At 48.1% G+C, this 18,776-nt stretch overlaps 5 protein-coding genes across 5 annotated transcripts in view; 3 read left to right on the plus strand and 2 right to left on the minus strand.

Moving 5' to 3' along the window:
• LOC126562339 (uncharacterized) overlaps positions 1-18,776 on the plus strand; it is a 171,362-nt gene that overhangs the window by 147,211 nt on the left and 5,375 nt on the right. The window lies entirely within an intron of this gene.
• LOC126556132 (fasciclin-1) overlaps positions 1-18,776 on the minus strand; it is a 353,811-nt gene that overhangs the window by 105,407 nt on the left and 229,628 nt on the right. The window lies entirely within an intron of this gene.
• The window catches only part of LOC126558010 (26S proteasome regulatory subunit 6A-B), a 309,006-nt gene that overhangs the window by 25,829 nt on the left and 264,401 nt on the right, over positions 1-18,776 (plus strand). The window lies entirely within an intron of this gene.
• On the plus strand, positions 257-5,433 carry LOC126557231 (protein maelstrom homolog). The gene is made up of 3 exons (XM_050212973.1): positions 257-376; positions 2,532-2,727; positions 3,575-5,433. The coding sequence occupies exons 1-3, from the start codon at positions 257-259 to the stop codon at positions 5,431-5,433; spliced, it is 2,175 nt and encodes a 724-aa protein (XP_050068930.1).
• LOC126556086 (NADPH--cytochrome P450 reductase) lies at positions 7,134-10,828 on the minus strand. Its single transcript, XM_050211289.1, has 7 exons — positions 10,591-10,828; positions 10,311-10,503; positions 10,043-10,192; positions 8,932-9,056; positions 7,704-8,799; positions 7,391-7,548; positions 7,134-7,283 (listed from the first exon to the last, which is right to left on the minus strand). Exons 1-7 carry the CDS (start codon positions 10,761-10,763, stop codon positions 7,139-7,141), a joined length of 2,040 nt encoding a protein of 679 aa, XP_050067246.1. The 5' UTR covers positions 10,764-10,828; the 3' UTR covers positions 7,134-7,138.

Here is an 18,776-nt window from a genome sequence, read left to right on the forward strand (position 1 = left end):
TTCCTGTTTTTCGCCTTATCCTGGGCAAGCTCGGTTACAATGTGCAATATGTAGTGTAAAAAACCAACTTGGCGAGCCCTGCCCGTTTTATAGCACTTCCTGGTGTCGCACTGTGTCAGCTGTCAAAATCAGTTGTTTTGTTATTGGTCGGCTCGCTGCAACGACGTCTTTTTCCACAAAATTTAAAAATCTCTGCCACCACCAAAAACAGCCAGCGCTTACTTTCCGCCTTTTTGTGTTCTTTTTGGTAGTCGAAATGCCGAAAAAGAGCGCCTTCTTTTGGTTTATGCTCGAGCACCGGAAGCGGCTCGAAGCCAAAGGGCGCCGGTTCCGCTGTCTGAAGGATGTCGTTCCGTTAGCCAGCGAAGTTTGGAAGGTAAATATTGGAGTGTGTATGCTGTGCCAGAAACGGATTTTCTAACTGTGGCTCACTCAAAAACCGTTTTGTTTCAAGGAAATGGATGCAACGGAACGGGAACGGTACGCTCGGCGGGATGAGAGGCGTTCGCGGCCCGGTAAGTCAGCCACCCCAGCCAATGTCGCAAACGACATGGATGAAGAGAAGGACTGGATGGTTGCGGCATTGCAAAAACGCTTGCAGAAAGCTGAATTGGACGAAAGTACGTTAGAATATTTCCCCAAATTGTTTCGCGTTTCCTCCCTCCGCTAATGTCATCCTTCCCTCTCCCTCTTTCTCTCTCTATTCACAGCACTCGGAGAGGAAGTCTTTTACCTAATTTCGATGGAGTATTTCTGCCGCACGAGCAACGGATTGTATTTTCCGGCTGAGCTGGGCTTGGTTAAATTCAATCTAAGAGGGGGTGTACAGGACCAGCTGCATATGCTGATCGATCCGGGCCATCTTCCGTACGGCTACGCGCTGGAGGCACAGACACACGCAACGCAAACCCACGGCCTGCCATTGCCACCGAACGCGCGCGGCGAAAAGAACTACGAAGACATTGCATCGAAAATTTATGCCTTTCTCGTCCCGGAAGACGGCATTGCAGGGCTGCCGATGCTGTTTACAGCTGCGGAAACTGTGCCGGCGGTGCAAAGTATGCTGCAACACCTGTTTGGCAAACGAATGTGTCATAACCTGCACGTTTGCTCGGTCGACATGCTGCTGTATCAGTGGAAGCTGGCCGTAGAGCATCATATGATGAGTACGACCGAATTCCCATCCTTGGCATTGGCACAGCAAATCATTTCTACTGATACGTTTGCTTGCGCGCCCAAAATCGCATGCGAGTATCACGAAATACGTGAGCTGCAGCAACATTGTGCACTGGCCCGGTCCATCCGTTGGGCGTACATGATATCGCAAAACTGTTGCAAGGAGCTGTGTATTGATCTGATACCCGGCAAGCATGTACCTATTGATACAGTCATCGACATGCCCGGTCTTGACGACACCACAACGAATATGGTGCCGCCGGACATCAATCAGGCCCGATTTGAAGATACAATTAAATGTAAAAATTAAAAATTAAGATAAACCTTGTAGCAGTCCAACCTTGGACCTTGGAAGTCCTGGACCGAGCCGTCAACCGCAGGTTCTGGACGATGATGAAACACGGCGTGGAGTCGGGATCGTCCAACGTCCTGGGACCTATCCAGGGGGATCGAGGGAGTTCGTTCGGTGGATTTCTTCTTCCTACCGTAATGGGACGCGGCCACGGTTCCCAGTTGCGTGGTGCATTTTATCCACCGACACAAGGACGAGGACGCACCTTGTGTACACACCAATGCGAGGACGCGGCAGGTGAGCTGCTTAATAGCACTCAACCTTAACACTTTACACTTAAAAACTAATTGATGTAGAATTTGGTACTAAATTAATAATAGATTTAATACAAATGCTTTCGTACAGCATGTAACGGTTTCTTTTTTTTTTATTGAATTCTGGAGAGTTTTAAACCTTGCTAATGAATGATTTAAATAAGACTTCTCTTTAAGAGGAATTTATTTAAAAAAAAAGTGCTTCTACAACTCTCTTTTGGCAATCGAATCGTAACAAGTTTCGAGAAGTCAAGTACGGGAAGCCAAGTTTCAATCCATGGAATTTAAACAACATTGAATTGTTCTCGTTGTTCGCTTTAATAAAAATTTATAATTTTTTTTTTTATTTTTCATCAATTGTAAAGTTGTTTCGCTAGGGTGTGCGAATTTGCGTTTACACTGGCTGCGTCAGGTTTGGTGGTCAAAAAGCAAATTCGACCACTGTGCTGATACAGTGTAGACGCTCCTTTATCGTGGCTGTTTCAGCAGAGAACAATACAATTCCAGGGTGCGGTACGGTGCGGTGGTGCTTCCGTGTGATCGAACGTGCTGTGCGTGCCAAAATGCCTAAAAACTCTTTTTCCTATTTTATGCGAGAATATAAGCACGGCGAAGAGGCGAAGGGCCGAAAATTTGCTAGCCACAAAGAAGTTGCGCAGTTGGCCGGCCAAATTTGGGAGGTAAGTGGGAACGATAGTTTTGATCATCGCGTCAAATAGGCTTCTTACATTAGTATTCTTGCACCATAGAAAATGGACACGCAAAAACGGAAAACGTACGCGAAACGAGCAAACGAGGAACGCAATAACGGCAACGCTCGAAAGCTCAACTCCCTGGGTCTTCCAATTTCCGCTGTCGATAAGATGGTGCACTATAAAGCGATGAAGGAACAAATGCGAAATGACCTAACGGATTTGCATGTTATTTTAGCTAGCTCGAAAGAAGGTAAGGAAATTGAGATTGCATATTCCAATTAACAAAGTTCCCTTAATATTACTACTAAGGAAGATATTTTAATTATAAATCTCCCTTAACAATATTATTGTTGACAGGGGTTTGTATGTGTGTGTGTGTTATTTTTCATAATCCCTTAATTAAAGTTTAATGCCGTCCATCCAAGCAATCAAGCTAAACCTCACTAAATAATCCTCTACCCTGTGAGACAGATTTGCCTAAATTACTCTTAAATAACCATTAAACAGTGGTAAGCATTCGTGCGTTGCCTGTTACACGTTTCGGGATTAATCTCTCAAAGTGTTGCGTTGGGGGCGGCCCGGTGGTATATGCGACAGCGACGCTGGTCTTCAAACGGCAGGACCGGGGTTTAAATCCCATCCGGACCGTCCCCCCCTAGTATGGACTGACTAACCAGCTACGTGGTATCGGCAGTCTAGAAAGCCATTTCGATGGCCGGCATGACCTTAGCGGTCGTTAAGCCAAGAAGAAGAAGTGCTTGCGTTGCAATTTTTAGCTCTTTAGTCACAATATTGTAAGCCTAACCTCAATACGGAAACAGCTCTTTTACACTTGTGAACTAAGTCGGCGACGGACATTTGACAGTACGTCAGGGCAAGCATATTGTCAAACGCATAAGTTATTTCGTTATTATGTTTGTTTTGCTAACCTGTAGAAAACCTGATACAGTTACCCTTTATTGATGAAATGATCGACGACACATTGCGCTTCTTTTTTTAGCTCTTTAAATGTAGGTTTTCGCTTAATTTTATCCGCCTTTTTCGTTATGATAACTATTGGACTAATCCTAATATATGTCCATGCTGATTTTTCACAGATCTCGCCAGTGCAGTGATCTTTATAGTCGCGATGCAATATTTTTGCCGCACCAGTAAAGGTATGTACATACCGGCCGAACTAGCCGTAGTCAAGTACAGCTTGGCCGCGGGCGTAATGGACGAGCTGCATGTGCATGTAGCTCCCCGCAAAATTCCAATGGGTTATGCGTACGCAGCGATGGAGCACGCGAAAAAAACCCACCAATTAAAGTTACCGCCGTACGCGTTGGGCGTTGAGGACTTTGACGAAATCGCGGACATGTTGATCACATTTCTCGCTGCGGACCAAAAATTGCCGCTGCTATTCACGGATACGGCTGCTGTGCCAATCGTGGAAAATATGCTTGAAAGCATTCTAGAGAACCGTCCGCACATGGTAAATTCGTTGATCATTTGCCCGTTGGCACCATTATTTTACAAGCTGATAACTATCTCGCAACAGTACAACACAAGCAACCCTTCGCATATACCGTCCGCCGGTATGGCGCAGGAGATACTGTCTTTGGATCCGCATAGTCACACGATTGGCATCAGCTGCAACTACCACGAAGAACAGATGAACACGTACAACTGTGCCCTGTCCCAGGCGATTCGCTGGACGTATTCGATTTCATTGTACTGCTGTAGGAACCTGGATATCGTGCTAATTCCGGGCAACCATGTACCGGACAGACAGTCTTGCAGACAAAGGCGTACCAAGATGTTTGACTGCTCCATATCCGGTAATACGGCTGATACGACAACCGAATGTTCGCTGAATGACTCCAACGTTTCGGCTCTATCCGCCAGCCTTGAAGAAGGACGGCTGGAGCGTTTTAAAAACCTAAGTCTTGCGGATATGCCAAAAAGTTTGTCCCCGACCGGCGTAAGTTCACTGAACGCGACTGGTACAACCAGCACTACCGGATTTGTCCAGCAAAAGTGCAATCAGTCAAGCGACAGTAATTCTGCCGCTCAGTCAGGTGAAGTTTGTTCGACCTGGCAACGTGGGAGAGTCAGTACAATCGGAGAGGAAACTGGAACGACCAAAAGGGACAATACGCTAGATCACACGTTAACAAGTGTCGCCAGCTCAGGCCAGATAAAGCGGGGCCCGCACAACAGTAACCTTAATTCTTTTATCAGCGAAGAAGGCAGCAGTTGTTCGTTCGTTAACACACGGTCAAAAAGTGTTGGTTCGCAGGGCCTCCAGTACAAGGGGCCAAGGGGCCAGTACATGACAAAACATCAAAGAGACGAGACAGCGAATCGGCCGCAGGCTGCGTATGCATTAAGCTTCCTCAATGAAACCGATGAATCCGTCAAGGAGAATGCATCGAATTGGGCAGACGATACAGTCAACTCCAGCGCTAGTAGCCTGGCACAGTCATTGCAGAAAAGCGCTAGTGGTAGCGATGGAAGTTCCAAAAGTGTTTGTAGGTTCGGTAAAGAAAGATGGGCAAATACTGATTCGCACCCGGATGTCAAGAAATCGTCTAGCCAGGCAGGTACTAGCGTCTCCAATACGGTACATCAGAAGCTGCAAGAACCGGAGCAATTTCAGCAGCAGTTGCAGGAGAAGCACCTGCTGCAGAAGCAGGACAAAAATACGGCGGAAGATTTTCTAACACCACTAGACAATCCGCGAAGTAGGTATAGTATCTCGCAAGAAACCGACTTTTTGTACGACTATGAGTCAGCTACCTCCGTCAGCTATCAGACAGGAATGTTCAACCGGGGCTGTGACAATACAGCATTCCCCACTCTGTGGGAAACTTCCGCTGCAGGATGTGGCCGTGGGAAGTCCGGATACAACACGCAACAACGCGTACAGATACGCGGACGTGGACGTGGATTTAACCGTAGATGCAAAAATTGAGCATTGTGTAGCGCAAACGCTTTTACTTTTCTTTATTATTCTTCATTTTTTAAATTATCGTGATTTGCAAAAACAGTCCTAAGTTTTTGGACATAAAATAGCTTGACTACGATGCTTCCCAGTCTTATCAAACACACAAGGAATTACTTTGATTAGTTTAAATACTTCTTTTTCTATATTCATAAAGGACAAACTTTAATTACTTTCATCTACTTACTCTTACTTTAATAAAATGGCTTAACCACGTTGCTTCCCAGTCTTATCAAACACACAAGAAATTACTTTGATTAGTTTAAATACTTCTTTTTCTTTTACTTTTTTTTTTGTAAGAACGGCCTTGCCGTATTTTGAATTTGTCTTTTTCTTTTACTCATAAAGGACCAACTTTAAATACTTTAATTACTTCGATCTACGAGAGCGAGATCAGGGCGCTATTGGGAGAAGGCTAGATAGTAAGACAACGCGAACCTTTACAAGCGGTAATTGAATTGAGTTCCTAAAACCTGTGTTAACAAATAAACTAATTATGATATGAACATCAAAGGCAATAAAAATGTACGAAAAAACGCCGCTGGTTGGCTCGCTACAATTTTGTCTTTACGTTCATCTACTACTACACTCAGATTTTGGAGAACATTTTTCATGCATCCTTCGATATGCTGGTTATATTTCTTTCCGTCCACGTACAAAACTTCCGGACAGATCCAGAACTATTAAGATAATTTAGTTTCCTAGCTCCAAAAAAAAAGCCAGTTTTGTTGGTTTTTACCACGGTGCGGCACTCATTTATGAAGTTTCTCAAACGTATTTCTCCTGCTAGAATAAAATCATCGTACAGATACAAATTTTTGGAATTAATTTTATTGCATTGCATTTCTCGCTAGAACATTTTTGCTGCTTTTCCCCTGCGCACGGTAAAACCGGACTCGTGCATTTTTTTGTTCGTACATACTTCGATCCTTGTGTGTGTGTGTGTGTGTGTGCCTCTACATGTGTATACACACATACATGCCTTTTATGGATTCGCTACGTTTGTATATGAATATTTAAAAAAAAATTAAAGGATTTCTGTATCTTTCACCCGCGTCCACTAACTACAACCATTGATGATCTACTGTTATACATGTCCTCGTTTCGCATTCTCTTCTTCTGGTAAAAATCACGCATAAATCGCACACACGATATAAAACGATTTGCAACCGATTTAGTCGCTTTTCCTTCCCACCGAAAGCTTTATTCCTTGCACAGTATATCATTTTAGGCAAAACAGAACAGATTTGACCACAAATTAAATTTAGAAAGAAAAAAAAACAAATCTATTGCTTGCTGCCCAACTCTGCTGTTTTAATGCGGTGCTACGACCCATTTAACATTGAGAAATTAAAAATGAACGTTACCACCCTCCCCACGAAACAACAGAAGGAGCTAAAAACAAACGAGCTACGACTAATAACCTTTCCTCTACAGCGTGCGAATAACGTAAACGGAAAAAGCAACCTTATTGCAAACACTTTTCTGCTGCACGGTACAACAAAACAATAGCAAAATACAGACTTACAAAGCAAAGTTACAGAGCTTCATTTTCAGGGGGCCGGGGTGGGGGTGGGGGGAATCGTTTGGGAAAAGTGTAAAGCGATTGTGTGTGTCTTTATTGTTTGTTTGCGCACTGGTAGGTGTGTGTGTGTGTATACGATGGTCAGCAGGATTAGCTCCACACGTCCGCTGAGTATCGCTTTTGCGCTTCCATCTTTTTGATGTACTGCTGGGCTTCGGTTTCACTTAACCCACCCTTTGAGCGTATGACCTTCAGCAGAATGTTTCGCACATCGGTGGCCATATTTTTCGCATCACTAGAAAGAAAGAAAACACAACAAAGCAAGCAATGCAAAATTAGTCGTTGTCCAGTCGTTGGTCAAAAGCGGCAACGGAAATGTGGGTGTGTGGGCGCTCAAATTACCCGCAAATATAAAAGTGTCCCTTGTTTTCGCCGATAACATTCCATATCAGGTCCGAGTCTTGCTCGAGCAGATGCGTCACGTACACCTTCTTTTCCTGGTCGCGGGAAAAGGCAACGCGCAGATTTATGATGCCCCGTTTGGAGTAATCTTCCAGCTCCTGCAAAAGCGATATTTGGAAGTAAAACAAAAAAAATGGGTATAAAGTAAATGCTTTTGTGACCATGCGGCCAAGAGGCATGTTATCTTGGATTAAAAATTTTGAAAAATTGAACTAAATGCTTCTCACTAAAATGTCTGTTTCTGCCTACTTACATCCTCATATATGTAGTCCTCGGATCGCTTTCGGCAGCCAAAGTATAGCGTTGTCTGTCCGATTTCTTTGCCTTCCTGCTTGCAGAAGTCCCGCTCCTGTATGAAGCCACGGAACGGTGCCAACCCGGTACCGGGTCCAACCATTATCACGGGCGTTTCCGGCTTCGGTGGCAAACGGAACTGGCTCTTGCGTATGAAGATTGGCACACGTGGTAACGGTTCCCCATCGTTCGGATGCTTTTCCGCAAGGAATGTCGTCGCAACGCCCTTGTTCAGGCGGCCCGTTTTCGTTTCGTACTTTACCAGCACCGCTGTCACGTGCACCGTAGTCGGATGGATCTTGGACGAGGAGGAGATGGAATAGTAGCGGGGCTGCAAGCGTGGCAACAGTTCGCACACGTGATCGATCGGCGGATGGCAGGACGGAATGTCCTCCAGCACATGCACAATATTGCGGCAGCTATCCTGTACCCATTCCTGGTACTTCGCCTTGCCTTCCGGTGCAGTCGACGAGATAAACCTTAGGAACTCTTTGTCCTTCTCCTCCGAACAGTACTCGGCCAGCTCCTTCAGGATGTGCGTGCGGGGTAGGGCCGTTATTTCCAGGTAGTGCGTTAGTGCCGTCCGGTACGTGGTTGGGCAGGGGAAGGGATGCTTTTTGCTGCTGTCCGTGTCGGTGTTGATGAGCGAAAAGACCGTCTCCAGGTCGGCATTGCACAGCTTGCCGAGCCGCTCCACCAGATCCCGATCGTTCACCGGATACATGGCCAAATGGTCACCCGCCTCGTACCGCATCTTCGAACCCTCGATATCGAACTCCACGTGCATGCAGGACCGGCCGCCAGCTTTGTGCAGCTCCCGGTTCACCTTGATCGGCGCCAGGAACGGGTTCTTTGCATCGAACGGTGGACGCTGCGTTTGAAGCGAATGTAGCCGGGCCACCTCGCCAGTGTAGATACGGTCGGCGGTTACGTCCGGTTGTTCCAGCAGACGGTACTGGCGCATTAGCACATCCTCGCCCGTACTTTCGATCCCGAAGTAATCGCATACCGTTGGCCAAAACTTTTCCTTCCACGTGATGAAGTAGTCCTCAATGCTGCGCGGATGAAAGATGAAAGAAAGTTAGATATGGGAGGGATTGGAAAAGGATGGTTACGCTTAACCTTTATTTCAACGATCAAAAACAAACCCTTTACACTACACTACAATAACAAAACACAACACTTACTTCGCATCATCGTCACCGAGTCCTAGCTCAAACACTCGGTTTGCCCCGAGCTCCTCGAGCCGCTTGTCCACGTAGATGCCGACCTTGTTGTAATGCTCGTACGTTTTATTACCGAGGCCAAACACCTGCAACGGAAAACGGAAAGATCAGATCAGTTAGTTCGCTAGCAAACGAGAAGAAACTATTCCAAAAAGTGTACCGAGTCGATACACCACACAAAATCTACACATTGCGGTTCACACCGACAGCATTACGTAATCCGTTGGGCATCGCACAGTGCAACCTAACCTGTCCGTATTTCTTTCGCAGCTTGCTGCGATGATCGAGTATGAAACGCTCGACGCTCGGCAGACATTGTACTAACGGTGCGAGGTACAGCTGATGAATACTGTTTGGTGCTATGAATCGCGCGCACGCATGTCTCGTGCCGGCTAAAACACTCATTGCTTGCACTCGGTGCGGTCAACTATTGACGAGAGAGCTACCTAGACTAGCTTATTTACTGTGTAAGCTTAACGGTCGGTTTAGCTGCATTTTCTTTGGTGTTGATTGATGGCTGTGCGCTGATAGGGACTGCGGGAAACACCCCAAAAGAAACGTTCACAATGTAATGCACGGTCCGAACAGCACGTTGCGACTGAAATGACAGACGGCAAAGGCTGTCAAACTGCGCTACCGAAACTGCTCGATTCGAGCAGTGTAACGAAATTGCGTAACGATGAGCGAGAGAGATATATATATGCGAGGGGAGGGTGGGGGGTGGCAACTAGGCCTAAAAAACACAGTAGCCCCCAGGGATGGATCAACTCTTCTAGCCCTTCTTCTTTTCTTAGGCTTAACAATCTGCTAGGTCATATACCGGCCATCGAATGGTTTGCTAGACTTATTGATACTCGGTCTGTACTCACTATCGAAGCAACGGTCCCCGGATGGGGTTTGTGCAGACAGGCACCACTATCGCCTAGGCCCCCTGACTGCCGCCCGCCTCTAGAAGGTCTAGAAGGCCTTGCAGAGAGGTCACTCATACAACATCCCTTCAACAAGTCCCATTTGATGAGACCTCAGGCCTACTGCGCGAGTTAGTGCCGTTCAATTTCACTCACAAACTTACCGCGTAATTCAAACCGGTCATATCCAGATCGTTGTTCTGTATCCAGTCATAAAACTCCATACAATTGTCCGTCGGGTCACCCTCGCCGTACGTGGCTAAGCAAAACACAGCCAACGATTTGTCGATGTCTTTCAGCATCAGCAGTTCTTCCTGTTTTGCAAGGTGAGGGAAAAGATAGGAAAAAAAAGAACGTACATATGTATTTATGCATTCCGGAAGCAGGGTAGGTGCCATTTGAGACGTGTCACTGCCAGACCGCATTACATACCATGTTACATTCCTCTGGGTCGGCCACCATACCCTTCATCTGATAGCGTATTCCTTCCTTCGCCAGACGACCGGCAAATTCCTCTGCCGTGCCTGTTTGGGAACCGTAAAATACCACCAGACGGCGACCGGAGGATTGTAGCTTCTTGATGAAGGAGTTCTCCACCATTGTCATCGTGTTTACGGTCGTCGGTCTGCGGATGGGGTGTGCGTTAATCGATTTCGGGTTTTCTCATATACACCCGCTTCAGCCATTATACTGCAGTGCATTATTTACTTACTGGATCGAGTAGGATTTGAACTGACTAGCTGGGTTTTCTTTTTTCTTGCCCTTAAGCAGATACCAGGCTGTGCCGGCCAGCAGGCTGACGAGCAGGATGATGTCCAACGGGCCGAGGAAGGGCTCGTCGCTCACGTTACCCGTGGGCATTTCCGTTTCTGTCTGGGCGTCCATTTGTGTCTGCAAACAATACCGTTACTAGCCTAATCCACACGTTCTAAGCACACAAAGGAAAGCAACTGCTGGGGGTATGGAGCGAGAAGAGAAGAAGTAAAGAAAAAAAATCTGTTAGGAAGTGTGTCGGGAATGAGTTGCCAATTACACTACAAGATTGTGTCACGCAATTTTATTACGGATGTTCTATCTCAACTCTAACGAAATTGCAAAATTCTCCATTAATTCTGCATTTCTTGAAGAAGTATAAGGTTCATGCTCCTCCTGTCTGCTGAATGTCTTTGGCTTATTTACCGCTTCAAAACTGACCCAGTATTATCAGGCGGGACCTCAACACTCAAAGTTCGTTCACAAGTTCCGAGGAACTAAAATTTGGATTGCTGCTAACGTTGCAGAGAATGGCAGATCTTCGTTTTCTCAATAAAGTTTTGTCCCCAAATTCTGCAAGCACTAATCCTGCCCATTTAAGCACTGCTTTAGTAATATCGTCGTTTGCTAAACAGGCTCTCGTCGTAGAGTTGATGGAGAAGCATAATTGTATTTTGATTGAATGGTTCGTTTTTGGCTGCCACCTTTCCGTAACGGCTCCATGCGTTACCAGTAATATGTGGGAGGTTGTATTACCTACCGATGGGCAGAACGAAAACCACCACCGTGTGTGTAAGTGGTTGTTGCATATATGAAGGGGGAAAAGCAAGATGCCCCAGACAGGGTGGTTGATAGTGAGAGTTGCCGACATTTGCGCTAATGTGAAGCATCGTTTTTTTTTTTGGTTTTGGTTTTAATGTCAGTTTGCGCTAGCTTGCTTTCTTTCGGATAAACCCCACTGTCTTGCCGGGGTGTGGTGGTTAGACAACGTCTTCCTAAGCAGTTATACTTTGTCGTATATGTGTGCGCACTGGTGCAGAGGGTGTATGTCTATCGCTTTCCATTAAATTGATGAATCGCACAAATTATTTCGACCTTTGCCAAAATGGAATGACTTCGCACAAAAACACACACACACACTCACACGACTACACTCACACGTACTATGTCCACTTCAAGATGTGCCGAAATCCGTTGGAGAGGCTTCTGGCCCGCCTTGAACAAGAGACGCGAGAATTAATAACGCCGAGCCTCAGGGATCCGGCTCGGTTTCAATTGACTACTGCACCATAACCACAGCGACGAGCCAGCAAGCACGAGGAAATTGCGATGTACAATACATTGGGGGACCACAGGACAGTCACCGAATGTTTGGCATCACGTTCGTTGTGAAATTCAAATTAATTCCAATTCCAAAAATGGAGCATCGTGAGACTGTCTGTGAGACAAGACTATCTTTCGCCAGGAAGGCCGCAGCCGCCTGTGCCGTGTGCGTGATGTTGCTAACCACCATGGTCATAAAAAAAAATCGAAATGTGCAACTCATCCAACCGCGTCGATTAGACACGACCCATCTTTATCCTGTCACCTCGCGCTCGCCCGGCTGAGGTCCAGCGGCCCTCCAAGATTTTTATAGCTCAACCGAACGACCGAAGCTTCCGAACGGCATTGCTGTCGAAAAACCTTTGACACTTCGCAAATCGTGTAATCGTGGAGCTCATTCTGACGTCACTAACGTCCAACAAAACCAGCCGGGCACAAACTGTTGGATATCTCGGACTTCCAAGTCGGAGTCCCTAATTCCATGATTCCAAAACACAACGCGTGCGTGCGCTCTGATGCACGACCAAACAGTCTTGTCACGCATCACGACACGACCAACATCAGAGCTTCCGTTCCCTTAAGTTTAGAGAGAATCCAGCCCCATAATGATAGGAAACGGTACGTATTACCATTACCACGCACCACTCCTCCAATCGAAAAACTCTCCCTACACCACCGGACGATCGTAAAATCCTGTTCTACTCGAAAAATCTCGCTGGATCGTGGATGAGACACGGTCGCGTATCTCTCCACTGCTGATGATGATGAGCCGCCGAAAGTGTCGCGAGATCACAGATCATACACTCACACACAGACGCATCATGCGGTAGAGCTTTATGTCGGCATTACAAAACGCACACGCATCACTTGTTTGATTTCTTAACGCTTCCCCGCCTCACATTGATGAGCTGACTGACCCCCATTGCGTGCTGGCCGGGAAGATGGGGAAAGATCACTACCTTTAACGGACGTCACCGTCTTATGCCCCTTACGCTGGTCACCCTCCAACAAGACGGTTCCCGGACGATCTCTCTCGCTCACACACACTCGCGAATCGTGTGTGTGTGTGTGTGTGTCCGCCCTGCTGCTGTTCTGCTGGCGTACTTTGGTTCGATTACCGTCCGCGCTCCGGTGATGTGTGGTGGCCGATATCGTTGAACACTCAAAGCGTACTAACCAGCGTGCTGCGTCGCGTCACATTCGGCACCACGGCGTTCGGCTGGAGAGATTGCCCCAACGCCCCACCCCAACACCCCTGTTCCGCTTTCCATTCCTCACCCCCTCCTCATCCTCCTCCCTTAACAGCGCGCGCCACCCCTTTTTCTTACCACCCCACCCGAGCAAGAAAACCTTAACTCATGGGGTTTTTACACACTACAAATGATTAACATGCGTCCATTCACATACACACATGCGCGCTCGCGCGCGCTCCCTTGCCTTCTTGTCCTCGTGCCGTTCGTTCGCCCTTGCCGTGCGCAGTGTGTTTGCAACACGCGTGCAATCCGCTGATGGGGGTATCACCACCATCATCAGCCCTTGTGTGTCTCCCTCCCCTAATTCTCATCCCCACACTAGTGCGGACCCCCCCTTCCCCCCTCCCCCCTTCCCCTATACTCTCGCATACTACACATAAGACCCCGATTTGCACGAAACAAATAACTACGTGACCACACGCAAAACCCAACCGCAAAATGATCGCGAAAAAAATGCACGCACACATCTGCCTCCCAAGTGCTCTTGCCAGATGTGTGTGTATGTGTGTATGGGGGTTAAGGAGGTGGTATGTTTACTTTACATTTCGTTTTCGTTTCAGCTTCCAACAGATTCCTCCACTCGGAGGGATCGTTGGTGGAGTATGTAGTAAATGGTGCGTGCACTTGATATACGATCCAGTCCAGCAGCTTCGGAAATTCTGGAGCATGCTTAAATCCCCCCCCCCCCCCCCCCTTTTGGAGATCCTTCTTTTCTCCGTGCGCCTGCTTTTGGCCCGGAACTGTGTGCAATGCTCCAATAATGAAAGGCTCCAGCTCCAGCGGACGTAACAGACCACATCCCACGACTTCTACCGCGCAAAACGAGTGACCTCCGGTGGTACACGATAAATTTCGATCTCCGGTGGATCATCATCGTGTACGGCCTTGCCTTGTGTCAGCACAGTGGAGGATCAGTGCTAGGCGTCAGGAAGGACCGGTGGACGATGCTGTGCACCCTGCGAACCCCAATCATTGCCCACCAGACTCCACCGGACCTGGGCATGACGCAGCACCACCAGCCATACGTGCGCGGGCAGGGCAGGAAATGGAAAGGTGTGCACGGGCGCCATGACCTTATCATTTGCGCGAGCACGGACAAACGAGTGTTGCCCGTGTGTACACACCGTTACTGATAAGATACGCGCTAGCGTCGTGAGTGCGCGTGTAGCAGAGTGCGAGTAAAGCTGATCACGATAAATGAAGGAAGTCCAACTCATCGCCTCCGACGGACCGTTGATGCGAAGGGGGTGCTGCCATGACCGATGGGGCCCCCGGTGTCAAGGCTGGAGAGTTCCCAGCGCCCCCGCAACCCGGCTATCCTCTGCGCTTACTGCGCCGCCTCCCGGAAGTATACACGCGGATGGGGCGTAAAGATTTGGCTTGTCATTCTCATTACTTTTTTGGTGTTTGATTTGTGTATGATGTGTTCCTCCCGCCTCAACTACGCCTGATGAACATGTTTGGGTGAAGAAGGTGGTACACCTTTTGTCCGTTAGAACCGTCGATGTTTGTTGCCGAGTTTGATACCGCCCGATCAGGATGGCCATTTGCAAATTGCGTGACAATTTAGCAGACGCTAACTGCGCCACAGTAACAGTTAGGTGCGGCGCAAACAATGTGGATGACTCGTACTATGTTGCCTCTGTCGTGTCTTCGATGACATGTGCAATGAACAATTAATGTTGCGTTAGACGGAAGCGAATAGGGTCCGGTCCGGCAATCTTCCAGCCAGTTGCACCGAAGAGTCACCCAATTATTGCTGTTTGTGAGCTTCTTTGCTTAACGTTCTACTAGATCACCGTCGGCCATCCGGATTGAGTTAGTAGACTTGCTAATACCATGTAGTTTGATAGTCGGAATAAATGTACTGTGCCATTTTTGAGTGGTACTACACATTTGTCAGCGTGGGAAGCAGCGTGTTAGTCGAAGGCGACAACCTAGAGGTAGTAGAGGAGTGCTGCTATATCTTGGGACTGTCGTAACTTCGGATAACGATGTCAGCAGGACAAGCATTGTTCAGGGGAATCTTGCCTACTACAGCCTTCACCGTCTGCTGAGATCTGATTCGCCCGATGGTCGTATATGGCCCCCGAGTCTTGGACCATCCGAGCGGAGGATGCAAACACTCTTGGCGTGTTTGAGCGATACATGCTCCGGGCCATCTTGAGAACTGAACACCCTGTCGGTAGCAGAGACCGGCAGGATACGATGGCTGGGGGATGTTATGAGGATGTCGGACTCTTGCCCCGCCAAGAAGGTATTCGCCAGCGATCCCCAGTTCGGCACCCGGACCTGTCGGAGATCGGGTGCCTACATGGATGGGATGAATCCCCATCTGAACTGTCGTACCTGAATCATACCTATTTTAAGTCGTAAGTATTTTGTTGTATCAGCATGGTGTACCTAGCATATGTGCCTCATCATCCTACGTCACCGTGCCTGTTGATTTGATTGTGAGATCGTTATATGTATATGTGTACGAAGACTAGCAAGCCACCATTAGCCGAGACTTGTGCATAGGTCGGAAGCGGTCTTAACGTGACGGTTCCTAGCACGTGGACCACCCCTAATCAAGTGGCAAAAACTTGCCAGAAGACCCTAACCCATGGCGTCGCAGCGTGCTGCGACGCGTTGATCAACAACAATACATACACAAAGCGGCGCCCGTTTCAGGTGTGTAAGTGCCGCTTGTGCCCTCATCCGTCCAAAGCGCTCGCCATCAGTGCCCAGGGGACACACTTTTTCGCGCACGAGAAAACACTAAACGTTCTAGCAAACAATAACAAAAAGCCGCATGTTTTATACACATAGTCTCCTTCGGTTCCGTAGAATAGTGAAACAGCGTTGAAACCGCGACCACCCAACACAGATAAGAACATCGCCCGTCGCGATGCGCGAATGTGCACCGTGCAAAAGATAATCGGCATCGTTCAAAGTTCGGACCGGGCGGCATGCCGTGTCAGAAACCTGACAAGGAACCCTCCACGGGAGTTCGTTCGCCCCAGGTACGCGCAATGTTGGCTTAATGTGACGAAATGCTTTTTTTTTACAATTTACGTTTAATCTATACGCTTCCCCTCTCTTCGCACACCGACCGACACTGCTCCAAGCCAATTTTGTCACCCTGGCACGAGTGTTGTGTGTCGCACAAAAACAAAAAGACTGAAGAACGAAGATTTCGTGCAAGGAAAGCAATCTTGCGCAGTCCCTGAGGGACGTTTTCCTTCACTCAAGTAGCACTTTTGTACAGTCTTTGGGGGGTTTTTTTTTCTTGCTTGTTTGCAGCCGTACACACTCATTGGAGTCGGTATGATGTGCGTCAATTACAAGAGTGACACATTACGGCGATCGTAAACTGCTTCGCCTTGTGCCTAGGTGATGGCACTCGTCAGGTGTGTTATTTAGTGCACACAACAAACCCTTTTCGGATGTGGGGCACAGCATTAAAACTTCTAGCTTCTAATAGCGGAAAATCCCTTCGTTAATGGTGTTACCATCGCACAAAGGTCTGCCATCCGGAGTTCGTGCATCGTCTTGCTCCGAAACAACTGCTTGGCCGTGACAATGGACCACGTGCAAGGCCGAGGTCGTGCACGAAAGCGGAGTTAAACGCTGTTCATCACCTTCTTACGTTCGCTCTCGGTCGGTTTCGACGCATTCAACTCGCTCTTGCTAATTCATTTGTTTCGACGCAGCTGTGACCTACCCCTTCCCACCATGAGCAGAAACATAGACGGCTGTGCATGCAGAAGATGCAACCATGCACCACAGTATACGCGCGTAAGGCGCCCTCCTCTCGCACGTAATAGTGCGTGGCGCTTGCAATCGATTGTTTGTGGCAACAACTCACACGGAAGCACCAATCATTAGCTCCGTACCGAACATGCTAGAAACTGTTGGATACACAAATACATTAAACCAACGGCAACAACAACAAAAAAACGGGCTAATCTAAGGCTAACTTACCAGCTGATCCGCCGTCCATCCGCCAACTATTCACACATATTGGGAGGCGTTTTTTTTTTTTTTTTTTTGGTGTGTTATGCATTTTGGTTTGCTTCACGCACAGTCTCAAGGAAATCGTTGGAGGTCAGAGCCGCCAGAGAAATTGGGGTGCACCGCCACCGCTACCATCCACCAGCAACAACAGCGCCGAGTTTGCCTAGAGGTTGTCGATGGTGGTGGGTAGCGTTGCAGGAAACCGATTTCATATGCACAGACCTACCTTATAAAGGTGGACTAATAAGCCGGCTTGACCAACAGCACCACTTTAACCACCGCCATCACCTCTGGGGAGCGCCATCACACACTACACCGTCCCGGCATAATTACCTCGAACCGGCGAAGTAGAAGTGTATCGACGCACCAGTCCAGCGTCCACCCTCTGGTTGCGAGCTGCGCAACGGTTAATGGTTAGCCAAACACACAGTGCACACCGAGCATGATACCGCCCGGATTGTACCCGGGCGTATTTGATTAGCATTCGAGAATTTTCAATTTGCTCAACTCCTTCCTCGGCCCTTTCGACCCTACGATCCCGTCCCCGGTGCGCGATGCACGTCCAGGACAGTTTAACCTCTTGACGGATAGTTGCCGGTTGCTGTAGACGACGGGCGAAGTTTGGCGGGTCCCGGATCGATCGTTGTGCGTTGTCAGGACATATTGACGTTTGTCTGTTGTAATTAGCATGGCCCGGGGGGGGATTGCTCGCTTCAACTTCAACACATTTTGCCCAAAATTGCAACGCGCCTAACAAGTAAGAACAATTGACGCAACGTTTCTCTAACCGAGGGAACAATCCCGTCTGCAACTGGCGCAGAGCGCGTACGTCATTGGCACAAGCAAACCACTCGATCGTTACACTCCACAAGTCAAAAGCAAAATCCACTCGACGTCCCTTCGCCAATAGTCTGGAGCCAACGCACGCACGCTACCGGATCCTTGCGGGGGTTTTAACGGCTCAGAAAAGCTGGCGCCCAAACGATGTGTTAATGGAGAGGGTGCGTATTTCGCAAAGGCACTGATTTGCTTTGCTACACAAGTGCACGTACGATTGCCACAGCGCCATGCAAACAGCGCCTGATGAACGCTCTGCTGCCAGTACTAACGGGGCGTTGAGGAGGTGAAGTGGACGGTCGGCCTTACGTCACACAACCCGTGCATACGAGTCTTCCCTGGAGTACGAGCTTTCGGGGGATACAGAACCAACGGCAAGAGATGCCGCCGATTGGCTACCTTTGCCAGGGCTGGATACGGATATGCCGATAAGGTGACGTAAATGATTTATGTACTGCTTGTTGTTGTGCGCGCCCTGGCTCGAAATATCTACGCAAAGTGTGCCCGTCGGCCTTAATTACCTTCCAACGGGTCACACATTTCTGTCCGCGAAGCCGCTCAGTTGCTCCACTGAAGGTGCATTTCTTAAAGATGTCTAGTTTTTGCAGCATCTGTATCGATTTTTAAATAAAAGTTCGCGCCTTGTGAAACAACAACAGACAGCAGCTTGGCAGCATTCCGTTCGTGCGGAATCATTCGTACCTGTGCAAAACACCCCAACAAACGCTCGTAC

This window comes from Anopheles maculipalpis, chromosome X (genome assembly GCF_943734695.1).
Source record: "Anopheles maculipalpis chromosome X, idAnoMacuDA_375_x, whole genome shotgun sequence".
Lineage (NCBI taxonomy): Eukaryota > Metazoa > Arthropoda > Insecta > Diptera > Culicidae > Anopheles > Anopheles maculipalpis.